This window comes from Ylistrum balloti, unplaced genomic scaffold (genome assembly GCF_031769215.1).
Source record: "Ylistrum balloti isolate Yb309-2 unplaced genomic scaffold, AGI_CSIRO_Ybal_v1 Utg370344, whole genome shotgun sequence".
In the NCBI taxonomy this organism is placed as follows: domain Eukaryota; kingdom Metazoa; phylum Mollusca; class Bivalvia; order Pectinida; family Pectinidae; genus Ylistrum; species Ylistrum balloti.
Window position 1 is genome coordinate 2,259,933 of NW_026782247.1, and position 17,393 is coordinate 2,277,325.

General features: G+C 35.9%; 1 protein-coding gene across 1 annotated transcript; it reads right to left on the minus strand.

Moving 5' to 3' along the window:
* Positions 1-2,589: 2,589 nt before the first annotated feature.
* Positions 2,590-13,333, minus strand: LOC132553705 (uncharacterized). Its single transcript, XM_060217974.1, has 4 exons — positions 13,276-13,333; positions 10,172-10,304; positions 4,591-4,634; positions 2,590-3,762 (listed from the first exon to the last, which is right to left on the minus strand). The coding sequence occupies exons 1-4, from the start codon at positions 13,297-13,299 to the stop codon at positions 2,851-2,853; spliced, it is 1,113 nt and encodes a 370-aa protein (XP_060073957.1). The 5' UTR covers positions 13,300-13,333; the 3' UTR covers positions 2,590-2,850.
* Between the last annotated feature and the right edge of the window lie 4,060 nt (positions 13,334-17,393).

The window sequence follows — 17,393 nt, forward strand, 5'->3', positions numbered from 1 at the left end:
CCATATCCTGACCAACTTCAGGCCATATCCTGACATCTTTAGGCCATATCCTGACCAACTTTAGGCCATATCCTGACCATCTTTAGGCCATATCCTGACCATCTTTTGGGCATATCCTGACCAACTTTAGGCCATATCCTGACCATCTTTTGGCCATATCCTGACCAACTTTAGGCCATATCCTTACCAACTTCAATGAAGGAAAATGCTATATGAACCTTTCCTACACTTTTGATCAGTACTTTAAAATCTAAAATGCAATTTTTGATCTAATGAAGTCAAATGATATTCAACCATAACATAAAACATCTTCTTAATGTATAAACTGAGAACTTGTGATAACTATACTACAGAAGCAGTTAGAATGTCTTTTTCCTTATGATTCTTTACAATACCCTCTCACACTATGATCAGACATTAGAAAATCTCTTCATGTTCATTTCTTTCCATGACTTTAAAGTCTATTTACAATATCTTCCCAATAGAAATGCCAAAATGTTGCAAGTAGATAAAATAAACATTGGACAAGAAATTGAAGGTCATGTGACTATCATATATCATCCCGATATCAAAATACAATCATCACAAATAGATACATGTTGTGTCTGATCCCAACAGTAGTTTGGTTTTTTTTTCAAATTTCAAGTAGACATTTTCATACTTTAATCCTTGACTCTGAAGTTTAACAAAATCCTGACAGGTCTTTCCCATCTCTGACATTAAAGTGCATGTTTTGAGTGCTTTTCCATGCATATTGAAATAGGAACAATATAGAAAGAAAAAATTGAAACAGTTCCAGTATATTTTTAACAAAAACAAAAAGAAAATCTGAAAATATATGTCAGCCAGAAAAATTAAGGTCAATAACATGTAGTAAATATTCTCCAAATGTAAATTATTTTCATCAATTAAATTCATGATATCACAGGATGCCACCTTAATTAAGAACAATTATGCAGAATAAACACTGAACCATTCAAAAAGTAATATATTATTACAGGAATCACATGGCTTAAGGAATAAATACATCCTATAACATCACCTGATGATAAATTGGAATGACAATATAATGACTATGACTACCGGAATCACAAGATAAAATTAACTTACAGAATATATAATATATATACTTTGGATATTAAAAAAAAATTCTTTTCATAGTCAATTTTATGAAATGAGTCTAAGAAGCTTTTTTAATTTTTTTGTGAGCTATGGGGACCAAATAAAAAACTTTGAAATGAGTTTCACAAAATCTCATGAAAATAAAACAAATTATGGTACTTTTTATCATATATTTCAAAAATGTTACATTTTGACAGGTTTTAAAATAAAATGTGGAGGACAATATCAAATGGAGGTAGACATTTTGTTGCTCCACTTTTAATTCATGACATAACATCATTGTCTATCTTATATCACTATCAATTTCTGACTGGGAAAAAGGGTAAAACCACACTACAAAATGGGCAGATTCACTGGATAATAGATGGATTAAAAAAGAATAGGTATAACAGTGGGATTACATGAGTTAGATAGGAATTCAAACAATATGAGAGACGACATGAGAAATAGCATTACATAGCATATCACATGATATAACATTCACAACATAGAAAATAACTTATTGTAGGTAAATTTTTCCTTTCTAAACTTTCACCTTTGTAAAACTCCACCTTAAATCCCCCTGTCAGCAGAATGACAAACGGATGAAGATATTGACAATGATATGGTGATGAGCATTATCTACAGGATATACTGAAGCACCAAGTGTATAAAAGCCTCTAGTGTCTACAAAGGCCACATTCACATTCTGTATCTTCTCTTTTTCCTGACATGTATTAAAGCTATTTCACATCATTTTTTTACTTTTTCCTGCTCTACATGCACATTCTAATACTGGCCATTGAATGATTCCCTGTATTTCTAGCTACATTAATTTTAACATAGATCAAAACAATGGGAGTTCTCTACCAACAATGACCCTAATTCTTATACTTGTATATAAACAATGACCCTAATTCTTATACTTGTATATAAACAATGACCCTAATTCTTATACTTGTATATAAACAATGACCCTAATTCTTACACTTGTATATAAACAATGACCCTAATTCTTATACTTGTATATAAACAATGACATTAAATGACCTGAAGTCAGTGACCTTCAGTGAAGATCTCAAGGTTAAATCTCAAGGTTAACTCCTTATCCATGGCAATTTGCTTTTCTAATTGTAAGATCATACACTGTGCTGTCCTGTGCTGTCTTAGCAAAGACATTTACCCAATCACTCTAGATAGGGGCTGCCACTGTATTCAGGAAGGCAGCTGTATGGAGACCCCCACCTCAAAATGAGCCTGAGAGTTCACAGAGAAGCAACCAACCAAACAACCAACCAACCAAAAACAAGCAAACAGTAAAATATGGTAGCAATGATAATAATAATGATTTGAATGGTGAATAAAAACTACACTTGCTGCAGCTCTTTGATTTATCAGTGTTTGAAACTAATGAAAATTTTATATAAAAAGGAATCATAATTTTTTTTCTTTTCAAAGCAGGTCAATGAAGCTCATTTTCATGTTTTCTTCAAGCTTCAATGAGCCTTCAGAATTTCAGTCTAAAGTCTGACATGAAATGAAAATATAAATTTGATGCCTTAATAACTTTCCTGTCTTGGAGACCAAATCCACAAACATTAATTGCTCAATTAACAATTAATTTGATTCAGGACTACAAAGGAAACCCAAAGAGTTGGTTACAAGAGACATCCTCAACTAAAATTCAGGATGGAAAACACCTTCCATCGAACAACTAACAGAACATCATAGTCACTAGGGACGGACTAATCACAGAGCCAATGACAAAAAATAGCCTAAACGTGGACGATACCAGTGTTTCTTCTCCCAGACATAACGACAGAGAGTACCTAAGAAAAACCAGTCACAACGACATTTGTGGTAATATACTTGGATGGGTACACGTGCACCTATGTGTGTCTGCTTGGAATACATGATATACAAGATTTGTTGATCAGTACTCATCAGTTTCTCTGCTATCAAGCTCTCCACAGCACGTTTGTAATCAGCTATGAAGGTTAACAGATAATCAGGTCGACCGAGGAACATTCCACCAGCTATCCAAACCATATTGTTCCATATCACATCTCGAGATAATAGACCTTCATAAAATTTATCTATTTGCATGAAAGCTATATGGTCATCTTTAAAATCATCAGGCGTTTCTAATGTAAATGTTTTTGTCTCTTTATCACGAAAATATCCTATATCAATCCACGCTAAATGTTTGGTATCATATAGTTTTTGGCGAATCACCATTTCAAGGGCTTCATATTTCACATGCATAGCACAGGGGTATTTTTCCTTGACAGTGTTTGGGGGGTATTTCGGATACCCTGGCTGCAAATATATCTGTTTAATCTGTGGGGCTAATCTGAATGACCATAATTTGTCCTGTTCTATTCTGATAACGCGTGTCATATGGCTAGGAAACTGTTTTCTGATATCACGAAACAAATCTTCCATATCAGATGAATCCGTAAAAAAAATCACAGAGTTGTTGAATTTTGAATATGCAGCCATCCAATTCATATACGTGTGTTTTCCAAAGTATTTGAATACCATCGATCCTTTTTTAAAAGTACCAAGATCAAAGTAAGCTGTGACAAATGTTATACCATCCTTGAGGTCCTCCATATTGCCGATGTCTTCTTGAGGAACTGGTGTAGGAGGTATATACATCTGAAAAGAAAATATCGTCAATGTAACAGTTCCCACTGTATATCACAGTACAACATTCACAACTATTACGATACAGATTCTAATGACACTAATAAATCAAATTTATAATGAATTTCAATTATTTTCTAAGGTGTATATAACAGTAGTATTACTAAGAAGTTATCTAATTATCTTAACAGCAAAGTCAAACAAGAGAACTATATTTGACCCCTTTGACCATGAAAGTGAAAGGTCATTCATTTTAACAAACTTGGCAGCCCTTCATTCCAGCATGCTACATGCCCAATATCAGCACCCTGGCCTTTAGGGTTACAAGACTAGAAGTCATTTACTTGGTAAATATTTTAACACATTTGACCCCTGTGATCTTGTAAGTAGCCCTTCATTTGAACAAACATGTTAGTGCTTCATCCAAGCATGCTACAGGCCTAATATCAGTATCAGTATGTGCTTTATGGTTAATGAGAAGAAGTCATTCAAATGCGAAGTTTACACCAGTCAACGAAGAAGGACTAAATAAGGTGGCTATAAGCCATCCTGACCCTTCTGGTCAGTAAAATACTGAGATTCATTGCTCAGATATAGATAGTTTTAGCATGACATTAAATTTGAATAAATTCCTTTTTCAGTTATTCCTAAAATTTATTAAAAGATGAAGATTTATAAATGCAACCAAGTGGCCTTAACAGAAAATGTTTTGTTGTCCTTCAAGGAAGTGATCCATGTTAGCTTAAGAAAATTGTAACACAAAATCTCCCTCATGGAAATTCAAACACTACAACATGATACATGATATAGGTTGAGGCAGTCTGTTGTGTGAATAGTCACCTTTGTTGATTCCCAGTTGTCTGGAATGAACCCATGAAGCTGAACTACAAGAGAAAATTAAAAATATGATAACAATACTGTAATAATAATAACTGTGATAATATTTTCCTCACAAAACTAATCAAGAAAAAAATCCTAATTTTGGCAGCAGACGTAGGAACAAATTATCAGAAAGACCGAAAGATACACAACAGTCAGCTTCTATATCAGGAATTCCTTTTAGGTTTGTAGTTGTTGTGAATTCAGTGACCCTTTCAAAATAGCAAAATATCAAAATCACAAAATCTGTAAAGTATTCTTTCCCTTGAACTATAAACAAGCATATAGAGTTGTTGTACCTACATACAACTTAACACTTTTCTAGTTTTGAATACTTCTATAACAAATAAATACTAGTAAATATGTCTATATCTTACCTAGTTTGACTAGTCAGTTAGCTGATGAGAACCTACACTGGATTACATTATATAATCATACTATGTTCATTCTAAAGTATTCAAATTCTTCAAAAGAAGCCTGTCAAATTTCTGAGATGACGAAATGATTGTTATAGGCCTATATACACCAGGGTTTTCAATAATTTTGTTAGTAGTAGGCTGTGTAGTGAAAGTAGGAGGCTGGCCTGCCGTGTACCTGTAGTCGTGTACGGAACATTATTACGGAAATGGATTGGTGTAGGCGGCCAAATGATCAAAGTAGCCGGTCAAATTGGCCCGCAACCGGCTCTTATGGAAAACCCTGATACACCACATAACGCTGTTACTGTTACTTCCCACAGGTCACATGTTACTGTTACTTCCAACAGGTCACATGTTACTGTTCCTTCTGACAGGTCACATGTTACTGTTCTTTTCGACAGGTCACATGTTACTGTGATATGTGGTTGATATAAGCCTATATACACCACATTATGCTATTACTGTTCCTTCCGACAGGTCACATGTTACTGTTACTTCCTACAGGTCACATGTTACTGTTCCTTCCAACAGGTCACATGTTACTGTTCCTTCTGACAGGTCACATGTTACTGTTACTTCCGACAGGTCACATGTTACTGTTACTTCCGACAGGTCACATGTTACTGTTACTTCTGACAGGTCACATGTTACTGTTCCTTCTGGCAAGTCACATGTTATTGTTCCTTCTGACAGGTGACGTGTTACTGTTACTTCCCACAGGTCACATGTTATTGTTACTTCCCACAGGTCACATGTTACTGTTACTTCCCACAGGTCACATGTTACTGTGATATGTGGTTGATATAAGCCTATATGCACCATATTATGTTGTTATTGTTACTTCCCACAGGTCACATTTTACTGTTACTTCCCACAGGTCACATTTTACTGTTACTTCCCACAGGTCACATGTTACTGTTACTTCTGACAGGTCACATGTTACTGTTACTTCCGACAGGTCACATGTTACTGTTACTTCCCACGGGTCACATGTTACTGTTCCTTCCGATAGGTCACATGTTACTGTTACTTCCGACAGGTCACATGTTACTGTTACTTCCCACGGGTCACATGTTACTGTTCCTTCCGATAGGTCACATGTTACTGTTACTTCCGACAGGTCACATGTTATTGTTCCTTCTGACAGGTCACATGTTATTGTTACTTCTGACAGGTCACATGTTACTGTTCCTTCCGATAGGTCACATGTTACTGTTACTTATATAGGTCACATGTTACTGTTCCTTCCGACAGGTCACATGTTACTGTTACTTCTGACAGGTCACATGTTACTGTTACTTCTGACAGGTCACATGTTACTGTTACTTCCGATAGGTCACATGTTACTGTTCCTTCCGACAGGTCACATGTTATTGTTACTTCTGACAGGTCACATATTACTTTTCCTTCCGACAGGTCACATGTTACTGTTCCTTCCGACAGGTCACATGTTACTGTTCCTTCCGACAGGTTACATGTTACTGTGATATATGGTTGATATAAGCCTATATACACCACATAACGCTGTTACTGTTACTTCCCACAGGTCACATGTTACTGTTACTTCCAACAGGTCACATGTTACTGTTCCTTCTGACAGGTCACATGTTACTGTTCTTTTCGACAGGTCACATGTTACTGTGATATGTGGTTGATATAAGCCTATATACACCACATTATGCTATTACTGTTCCTTCCGACAGGTCACATGTTACTGTTACTTCCTACAGGTCACATGTTACTGTTCCTTCCAACAGGTCACATGTTACTGTTCCTTCTGACAGGTCACATGTTACTGTTCCTTCTTGACAGGTCACATGTTACTGTTACTTCTGACAGGTCACATGTTACTGTTCCTTCTGGCAAGTCACATGTTATTGTTCCTTCTGACAGGTGACGTGTTACTGTTACTTCCCACAGGTCACATGTTATTGTTACTTCCCACAGGTCACATGTTACTGTTACTTCCCACAGGTCACATGTTACTGTGATATGTGGTTGATATAAGCCTATATGCACCATATTATGTTGTTATTGTTACTTCCCACAGGTCACATTTTACTGTTACTTCCCACAGGTCACATTTTACTGTTACTTCCCACAGGTCACATGTTACTGTTACTTCTGACAGGTCACATGTTACTGTTACTTCCGACAGGTCACATGTTACTGTTACTTCCCACGGGTCACATGTTACTGTTCCTTCCGATAGGTCACATGTTACTGTTCCTTCCGACAGGTCACATGTTACTGTTACTTCTGAAAGGTCACATGTTACTGTTCCTTCCGACAGGTCACATGTTACTGTTACTTCCGACAGGTCACATGTTATTGTTCCTTCTGACAGGTCACATGTTATTGTTACTTCTGACAGGTCACATGTTACTGTTCCTTCCGATAGGTCACATGTTACTGTTACTTCCGATAGGTCACATGTTACTGTTCCTTCCGACAGGTCACATGTTACTGTTACTTCTGACAGGTCACATGTTACTGTTACTTCTGACAGGTCACATGTTACTGTTCCTTCCGACAGGTCACATGTTACTGTTCCTTCTGACAGGTCACATGTTATTGTTACTTCTGACAGGTCACATGTTACTGTTCCTTCCGACAGGTCACATGTTACTGTTACTTCCGACAGGTCACATGTTACTGTGATATATGGTTGATATAAGCCTATATACACCACATAACGCTGTTACTGTTCCTTCTGACAGGTCACATGTTATTGTTACTTCTGACAGGTCACATGTTACTGTTCCTTCTGACAGGTCACATGTTACTGTTCCTTCCGACAGGTCACATGTTACTGTGATATATGGTTGATATAAGCCTATATACACCACATAACGCTGTTACTGTTCCTTCTGACAGGTCACATGTTACTGTTCCTTCTGACAGGTCACATGTTACTGTTACTTCTGACAGGTCACATGTTACTGTTCCTTCTGACAGGTCACATGTTACTGTTCCTTCTGACAGGTCACATGTTATTGTTCCTTCTGACAGGTCACATGTTATTGTTACTTCTGACAGGTCACATGTTACTGTTCTTTCTGACAGGTCGCATGTTACTGTTCCTTTCGACAGGTCACATGTTACTGTGATATGTGGTTGATATAAGCCTATATCACATGTTACTGTTACTTCCCACAGGTCACATGTTACTGTTACTTCCCACAGGTCACATGTTACTGTTACTTCCCACAGGTCACATGTTACTGTTTTACCAATGCAACCTTTTCAATTAATCCCATTAGTCCGAGCTGGTAATTACAAATGTATTAGAAAGAATTCAGAGCCTTATATACGAGCAGCTGTAACTTGCTGTAGATAATATCATAATCAGCCAGATTTCCAGTAACAGAACAATTTTCAATGAATAAACACACAGTAAAATATTAACCTGAAAATTTTAAAACTGCTTCCACATATCACTGTTCATTATTTTGAATGCAGATTCCACTCAAGTGTCCAGTTTAGTTACAAGTACCTGAGAAAAGGATGTGCTAGCACAACTTTCCCAGTAGTGTTAACGCTGCTCATAAATTTTTGGAACTCTTCACTCTTTGTGATACACTCCATAGCAACAGTAATAAACATATAGCAAATGATCATCAGTGCTACTCATTCTCACATTACAGAGCAACGGCTGTTCCAATTGCTGGATACAAAATCATCTCAAAGAACACAGCATACTTCTCAGACAAGTCCTCTCAAACAGGCTGGATACATTAATCATCTCAAAGAATACAGCATACTTCTAAGACAAGTCCTCTCAAACAGGCTGGATATAAAATCATCTTATAAGACAAGTCCTCTCAAACAGAATACAGCATACTTCTAAGACAAGTCCTCTCAAACAGGCTGGATACATAATCACAAAGAATACAGCATACTTCTAAGACAAGTCCTCTCAAACAGGCTGGATATAAAATCATCTCAAAGAATACAGCATACTTCTTAGACAAGTCCTCTCTAACAGGCTGGATACATAAAGAATACAGCATACTTCTAAGACAAGTCCTCTCAAACAGGCTGGATACATTAATCATCTCAAAGAATACAGCATACTTCTAAGACAAGTCCTCTCAAACAGGCTGGATACAAAATCATAATGAATACAGCATACTTCTAAGACAAGACCTCTCAAACAGGCTGGATACATAATCATAAAGAATACAGCATACTTCTAAGACAAGTCCTCTCAAACAGGATGGATACAGAATCATAATGAATACAGCATACTTCTAAGACAAGTCCTCTCAAACAGGCTGGATACATAATCATAAAGAATACAGCATACTTATAAGACAAGTCCTCTCAAACAGGCTGGATACATAATCATAAAGAATACAGCATACTTCTAAGACAAGTCCTCTCAAACAGGATGGATACAGAATCATAATGAATACAGCATACTTATAAGACAAGTCCTCTCAAACAGGCTGGATACATAATCATAAAGAATACAGCATACTTATAAGACAAGTCCTCTCAAACAGGCTGGATACATAATCATAAAGAATACAGCATACTTCTAAGACAAGTCATCTCAAACAGGCTGGATACATAAAGAATACAGCATACTTCTAAAACAAGTCTTCTCAAACAGGCTGAATATAAAATCATCTCAAAGAACACAGCATACTTCTAAGACAAGTCCTCTCAAACAGGCTGGATACAAAATCATCTCAAAGAATACAGCATACTTCTAAGACAAGTCCTCTCAAACAGGTTGGATACATAATCACAAAGAACACAGCATACTTCTTAGACAAGTCCTCTCTAACAGGCTGGATACATAAAGAATACAGCATACTTCTAAGACAAGTCCTCTCAAACAATGACGGGTGATGTTGTACGAGATGTTGAACCACCACAAGTAGTAAAAGCTGAACTTCAGTTGACATCTGCTGTGTATCTGATAGTTCATGGTAAAATACATTTACATTATAACAAATGACACCTCACAAAATATGTAAAATGATAACAAAAATGTACTGACATGTAAGTCAGTATAGACAACACACCTCCCTTGTAAAGGTGACATTATTGGAATGTTGACATTGTAACAATCTGGATAAATACAGTACTGTAATTAACAATAATATACTTACAGAACAGCATATACAGCAGAACCAAATATCCCAGGACTGGACAGAAATGAGCCACATCAGCTGAGTTTTTATATAGTATGTATTCCTTTATATCACCGAGTTTCACACTAATCCACCGCTTCACTGTCATCCTCTGTAAATATTCAGGATAATTAATATGAAAATTTACAAGCCAACATACAAATCTGTTTGTCTGACCAGGTCCGCTGTGAAACAAAAGTTGCCACAGGTAGGGATCGAGCTGTAAGTGTCACATGTAATCAATTCTGGGACTCTTCATTGGGACATTGTCAAACATCTCCTATATAAGAGTGCGTACCAAACTCCGTCGGACAGTCAGACATGTCCGAAGAAAATATCTCGGGACAGGTAAAATATTTCAGATACATGCCCAAATGTCCTATAAAAAAAATTCAAATAAATCCAGCAACAATGTCTGGTACCGCTCTGTAGAAACAAAAGTTAGTACCTGGTGAAATGAAGGAAAAAAGGAAAGCATACGAGGAAAAGAGAGATAGAAATTCTATGACAGACTGGGATAAAAGCATGCAGCAGCTTCAATATGACAAAACAGAATAGTCAAATTCAAATTTGCACAAAAAAAATTTGTAATGTTCAAATAAAACTCAATTTTCGGACCTGTAAAATTTATTTTGGACTGGTAGAAATCTTTGATTACCTGCCCAAATGACCTGTAAAAGTTTGGCACACACTGCTATAAATGAGCCCCAAGGCAGATTCCCAGAAGGGATTAGGATCATACCATGCTATACCAACTGAGTGATTGTGTCAGATTTTCTTATCCAAATATCTTTTATCTTTTAAATTTGATTTTTTGCCTTTATCTGATAATTACAAAAAAAAAAAAAAACCACTAAAATTTAAGGTATTCTCCTTCATTTCCAATAGAAGTAAAATATGTGCTGTATAAACCTCTTTATATGGGAATAATAGAAATCTTTCCTACATCTGATTGAATCAAGATGACATCTTGATGCAGTTATATTATGTGTGGTGATCTCCATTTCAAGCAATTTATTTCTCTGATTAAACTTCACTTTAAGACATTTAACTCTAAATTCATTCACCTTTTTGCAGTATCAATATATCAAATGTTAAAATGTAACATTCCAATGATATCGACATACCACACACCTGTTACAGCAAATAAACATTAATATGTAAAGCCATTAAAACAGGATGATGGTGTGTGATATACCATTATCTTAAATGATATGAGACAGTCCTGGATGTACATCAGTCCTGATAAAGGAGACTTCAACTTGTTATGAAGGAAATTATCATTCGATGACATTTAATGGTATATTAAAAGCTAATTCAAAATCATTTAAATGATATAAATCCCTAAATACATGTAATATTGTATTCTGTTGTAACAATATCCCACTCCAACAGTATGTAAGTACAATGATTGACAAGGCTGTTGTTACACTTGCTGGAAGTAATGTTCACACAGGAGCTATAATATTAGGATTAGATAACACATATTTGTAAACATTTCTGGGAAGCCGATTTATTTACAAAATTACAGGAACCATAAATCATGACAATCAATCTTGTATAAGAACTGTTAATTCATATGTTCCAGGGATTAATCTAGACAAATTTCACTACCAAAAAAAGGGTAGAATTCACCAAGTGAAACAAAGTCCTCATCAAGCAAATATACTCAAAAACTGGGAAAATTTCCCCAAAGCAGAGAAAACTTTCTCCAAAACAGAGTTAATTGGTATAATTTTACTAAACATGTTATGTAATCATGCTATCTAGAAAAGTGATATCAATCTATCCTCAATATTACCCTAGTTTATTCATGTAGTATTCATGTAGGACACATAGATTTACCCTATCCCTCTCTTGATTTGTGACCCAAAGAGCTATCTGAAATTCTTTCATTTCTCAAAATGACCCAAAAAATCCCATTCTTTCACAATGAGTAGTATTCCCAAATTCTACATTAATCCATGGTAGGTAAGTATGGCAAACTCAAGGACCAGAACTCTTTAGAAAGAAAGGATTGGACCATCACAACTGCCTTAACGCTCTGTTATAATACAGATTTAAAGAAGAACTTGCTGTGTTGGACTTACTCCTTTACTACACATTGTGTTAAAATGTCTACTAGTTCATTCTGGAGACCCAACTAAACTCAGACAATTGACATGTACCAACTAACTTGTAACAGGAAGAAGTAATGAAAACACCCTGCCACTTCTGGCATTCAAACTAGTGACCCTTCAATCTCTAACCAGATATTCTACGACTCAACTAAAGGGAAATTACCACTAGTCCTGCAGTAGAGGTAAACCACGAAAAGGAGTAGTATTGCCGAAAAGGAGTACTTTTAGGGTGTTTTCCCACAAAACGGACATTGTCTCCTTTTTATTACCGTACACAAAGCACATCTTCATAGCTTCAGCTAAATTCCATATTGCAAAGGTTTAATTTCCTACTTTTAAAAGTCATAGCAATGTCTATTGGCAGAGAAACAGATTTGCTCTGTCAGTCGTTGGAAGTATGGCAACCTGTACTCTCAACTTCTACACAAAATATGAATGAGTTCTGGCATAGCATAATGTTTATTAGCAACATGCGATAGACAACTGTAACATGTTTTGGAAAGGGATATATTAGCCTTGGGCTAGAGTACCTATATATTACGTTGTCAAGCACGTGCAGGACTTTTCGTGAATGCATGTTTGATTGTAAAATGGACCCACTATCTCCTGAAGCACATACAATAGTACATGTGTACTAGGATAAATTTTACAGACTCTAGAATTAATCAATAATCAAACAAACTTTTCATATGAACACCATGATCAATGTGAAAACCGTCATTAAATTATCATTTCAGTCACTGAAATTTTCTGTCTAATAGGAGGATGGGCACTTGTATCTTGAACGTAAAAACTCGAGCAAAAATCCAGTATATTTAACCAGAGACGCACATATATATACGTCTCTGATTTAATATACCATTATGCATAGCACGATACACGGAGGACTGGATTTTAGCTCGAGTTGTTTACATTACAGATGCATGTATTTGTGCATGGAGGCTGTCTTTATTAGTTAATTACCTTCTTTCTCGGTTTGGTTCCCATGATCGGACATTGATCCTGGCCGTAAAACTTTCTTCCGGATCTATATGCTATTACTGCGGGACTACTCGGCTCGTTGTAAGCCATCTTGTTTTTACCGATAGACCAATCACAAATGGTTTATAAATTTGTGAAATAGGATTCTATTTTGCTCTCTAACGAGCCATGACAAAGTTACGACGCCATTATCAATATGTGCTAGTCAGTCACAATTTATGCAAAAATATTAGCTTGTTTACAGACTGGTTTGTCGAGGTATGTGGCGGCCATTGGTAAACAATACAAATTCCATTATAGTCAACTGACGTTAATATAAAAAAATTAATTAGGTACGGGAAACTTATTTCAGAACACAGAAAGTTTGGTCCTTCTCAAGCTCAGTTTACTTTTCAATAATAAATCAATAAAACACTGTTGCACACCGTTTCTACTACCTGTACGTGATCACCTGTCTTCGAGTTTACTTCGTTTCCAAGTTGCAGCACTGTAGCCTACCACAGTAAGTGCCAGTAACTGGCGGATAAGATTTTTCAGATAGAACAACACTGACAGAAGAAACTATTTACAGTGTAAGTTTACATGAATTTGATTCTAATAGATATATTTCTATATTTTCGAAGTGCCTATGTGCATATGTTATGTAGCCCGCGCATATGTTATGTAACCCAATCAAGCTTAAGCTATGTTAGTTAGAAATGAAACTCACGACAGAAGGGGAGTAACTCTAGTTCCCACCGGTTAATGTCTCAAACGCCTCTCATCCACCTGCGATGCCCGAATTGTCAAACACTGCAATGAACTGAAGATTAGTATTGGAATTTTAAAATCTATAAATATATGTCTGCATGACTTCATGGTGATATTTTAATGTGTGAATTATTGTGTTTATGTTAATAGTCGTAAGAATAGTTCAACAGAGCTAAAGTTATCTTGTTCAAAACACGACTTATGATTAAAATTCTTGTGTATTTTATGCTATTTACAGCACAAAACTTGAGGACGGACTATTCATGTTCGGAGGGAGATGATAAATGATTACATATGTATAAAGTACATCCTATAGAAGTTCAGCTAGGAGGTACCTAAAGCGCCGAAGTTTAGATCACCGTGTTACAGCCATTTGTAAATAAACTGCGAAACAACTAGTCTCCAATAGCTTGGAATGTTTGTAGTTAGTAACACAAAAATACAACAGAAAAAGAGCCTAGTATGTTCATTCCGATCATGATGTTCTGTCATTTAAAATGATATGTCATGACAGAAAAAAACGCCTGAGTAATTCGGTCTAGAAAATCCTGTTTTCTAATTGATGATTACCTGACCTGTTTGTAGTCGGCACTGAATCGATAGAATCTGTGTAACCTCTTTTTCTTTTATGTTCTCCTTTTTATCTTCTCGTCTTCTGCTGGTTTTGACAAAATAATTTAAATATACAATGGTACGTCTACGGTGCCAAACAGAAGAAATATAGCAATTTCTTTAAAATCCTCCTCCTCTTCTTCCTCCTCCTCAAGGAATAGATTTTAGCCAAGCCAAATTTGTTATTTTGTTTAAGAGATTGGCCTCGGGGCTCCCAGGGCAGGGAGGGACGGGCCCGGACGGGCCCAATAGCTGAAACAGAAGTTTCTTTACAATCCGACCCTCTGTAGGAATATCAAACTTTTGTCGCAGTCATCTGATGTCCATGGGGCAGAGGGGCTGTCCTTAATTGGGAAATAGATATTTTTATAAACCTTTTTCAGTTACTGTAGATGAAGCGAACGAATGCATGTGAGGAATACAGGCCCTATGGGTCTCATATCGAATAAGGGCCCGTATTCACGAAACCTTCTCATGCTCAAACTCAAGTTTTTGTACTCAAAATTCGGGTTTTGTGCTCACCTATTTTATTCTCGTGCTCAAGTCGTATTCACGAAAAATTCTGTGCTCAACTTTTGAGCACGTTCTCAAGTTTGTTTAACCATGGTCCTTCGCATGGATATCATTCTCGTCATGGCGGCAGCATGTTTCATGCAGAGAGAAATCCGTGAAAGAATGATTCCAAGGCCAAGAGTATTTCCTGATAGGCAGAATCCTCTTGAAAGTCTCTCCGAAGACAAGGTTTTCCGGCGATACCGATTTCGTCCAGCAACCATTATCTTCGTTGTTGATTTAGTTCATGATACTAACACTCGTAAGACTCGACAGAGTCTGGCCATTCCATCATTATTGCAAGTGCTAATTACTTTGAGATTTTTGCTACTGGCGCCTTTCAACTACTCGTTGATGATCCCATCGCAATTTCCCAGTCAACAGTAAGCAGGGTTGTTCGGCAAGTGATCAGGGCACTCGCCCGACTGCTCGGAAATTTTGTAACGTTTCCAGTTGGTATTGTCGCAGCAACAACTAAACGAGGGTTTGGAGTTATTGCTGGTAAATTTATACATGGAAAAAAAAACACTTACTTCGTGAATAAAATAGCCATGCAGCTGAAATAATTAATAAGTGCTTCTCAAAATTACATCTCGTCCAAACTTAAACTTTAGCGGAACTGACGTCACTTGTGACGTGTGTTATACTAATGAGTTGACATCGTTCGATGTACAAACAAGTATCAACAAGAACATGAAAAAAAACCTGACAATCTATTTGAAAACAAATCATTTTATCTTTAATACCGGAACATTTTGTGTAGGTGTGGAAATTTCTATTTATTTCAAGTAAATTTGTTTAGCTGCTTTATTAATAATGTATGTTAATCTGCATAAATGAAACTCAATTCGTGGTTGATAGTAGGTGTAGCAAAGAAACAGAAGATATGTATTATGACAGACATTATGTTTGTTATAGGGTAATGATATGTACGTTTATGGCAGACATTATGTTAGGGTAAATACGACCATGTTTGTTATAGGGTAATGATATGTACGTTTATGACAGACATTATGTTTGTTATAGGGTAATGATATGTACGTTTATGACAGACATTATGTTTGTTATAGGGTAATGATATGTACGTTTATGACAGACATTATGTTTGTTATAGGGTAATGATATGTACGTTTATGACAGACATTATGTTTGTTATAGGGTAATGATATGTACGTTTATGACAGACATTATGTTTGTTATAGGGTAATGATATGTACGTTTATGACAGACATTATGTTTGTTATAGGGTAATGATATGTACGTTTATGACAGACATTATGTTTAGGGTAAATACGATCATGTTTGTTATAGGGTAATGATATGTACATTATGTTTGTTATAGGGTTTGTGACAGACAGACATTATGTTTGTTATAGGGTAATGATATGTACGTTTATGACAGACATTATGTTTGTTATAGGGTAATGATATGTACGTTTATGACAGACATTATGTTTGTTATAGGGTAATGATATGTACGTTTATGACAGACATTATGTTTGTTATAGGGTAATGATATGTACGTTTATGGCAGACATTATGTTAGGGTAAATACGACCATGTTTGTTATAGGGAATGATATGTACGTTTATGACAGACATTATGTTTGTTATAGGGTAATGATATGTACGTTTATGACAGACATTATGTTTGTTATAGGGTAATGATATGTACGTTTATGACAGACATTATGTTTGTTATAGGGTAATGATATGTACGTTTATGACAGACATTATGTTAGGGTAAATACGATCATGTTTGTTATAGGGTAATGATATGTACGTTTATGACAGACATTATGTTAGGGTAAATACGATCATGTTTGTTATAGGGTAATGATATGTACGTTTATGACAGACATTATGTTTGTTATAGGGTAATGATATGTACGTTTATGACAGACATTATGTTTGTTATAGGGTAATGATATGTACGTTTATGACAGACATTATGTTTGTTATAGGGTAATGATATGTACGTTTATGACAGACATTATGTTTGTTATAGGGTAATGATATGTACGTTTATGACAGACATTATGTTTGTTATAGGGTAATGATATGTACGTTTATGACAGACATTATGTTAGGGTAAATACGATCATGTTTGTTATAGGGTAATGATATGTACGTTTATGACAGACATTATGTTTGTTATAGGGTAATGATATGTACGTTTATGACAGA

Excerpts from the sequence above, each read along its gene's own strand:
- LOC132553705 (XM_060217974.1), bottom strand. The coding sequence starts at position 13,299 with ATGGGAACCAAACCGAGAAAGAAG. Across the intron at positions 10,305-13,275 it reads GAACCAAACCGAGAAAGAAG|AGGATGACAGTGAAGCGGTG; the intron begins GTAATTAACTAA and ends GAATATTTACAG. Across the intron at positions 4,635-10,171 it reads TCTGCTGTATATGCTGTTCT|TTCAGCTTCATGGGTTCATT; the intron begins GTAAGTATATTA and ends TTTCTCTTGTAG.